General features: G+C 59.1%; 1 protein-coding gene across 5 annotated transcripts in view; it reads right to left on the bottom strand.

Moving 5' to 3' along the window:
* Positions 1–385, bottom strand: part of TCF7 (transcription factor 7) — a 72,836-nt gene extending 72,451 nt beyond the window's left edge. For 2 of the 5 annotated variants that reach the window (XM_042014794.1, XM_042014793.1), the window contains exon 1: positions 51–385. In XM_042014794.1, the coding sequence (XP_041870728.1) occupies positions 51–248 (198 nt within the window). In that variant the 5' untranslated portion in view covers positions 249–385. The remainder of the gene's footprint in view (positions 1–50) is intronic. The other 3 variants (XM_042014796.1, XM_042014795.1, XM_042014797.1) reach the window with 2 other exon arrangements.
* Positions 386–690: the final 305 nt, after the last annotated feature.

Raw genomic sequence — 690 nt, forward strand, 5'->3', positions numbered from 1 at the left:
GGGGGGCGCGGGGCCGCCGTGCGGGGCCGGTCCGGCCCGGCTCGGCTCACCTCGGGATCGGCGGCGGCGGCGGCCGGGCTGCCGCTGCCTTCGGACTCGTTCACCAGCGAGGACTTGAGGTCGGCCAGGTCGCGCTCGGTGAAGGCGTTCTCGGGGATCTTCTCCTCCTGCTCGCCCTCGTCCTTGAAGGCCAGCATCTCGTCCGTGGCGCCCAGGTCGTCGCCGCCGCCGCTGCCCAGCTGCGGCATTTTCCTCCCGCCGCTCCCTCCCCGCCGCGCAGCAACTTTCCCGGGGAGTATTGTTCTCCCGGATCAAGCCCTTCGCAGTTATTACTTTTTTTCTCTCCCTCAATTATTTTCTTTCCTCCTCTTAAAAAAAAAAAAAAAAAAAAAAAAAAAGCTCTCTCTTGAATTTTTTCTTTTAAAAGTTTTTTCCTCCTTTCCTTTTAACTTTTAAACTTTTTTTTCCCTTTAATTTTGTTTCCCCCCTTTCCAAATTCCCTTTAAATCCTTCCTTTAGAAAAAAATAATTAGAATTGCTTTTCCCTCTTCAGTCTTTTCCTTCCCCCCCCTTCTTCCCTCCCCGGTCCGGCGGCTCGCGGGGGGCTCGGCAGGCTGCGGGCGGGCAGGCGTCGCGGGATGCCGGGCTCCACGGGGCCCCCCCGTGCCGCCGCCGCCCCCCCGCCCTCCG

The sequence above is a fragment of the Corvus kubaryi genome, unplaced genomic scaffold (genome assembly GCF_017639235.1).
Source record: "Corvus kubaryi isolate FWS band 111438036 unplaced genomic scaffold, C.kubaryi_AGA036_p1.0 split2-37374, whole genome shotgun sequence".
Lineage (NCBI taxonomy): Eukaryota > Metazoa > Chordata > Aves > Passeriformes > Corvidae > Corvus > Corvus kubaryi.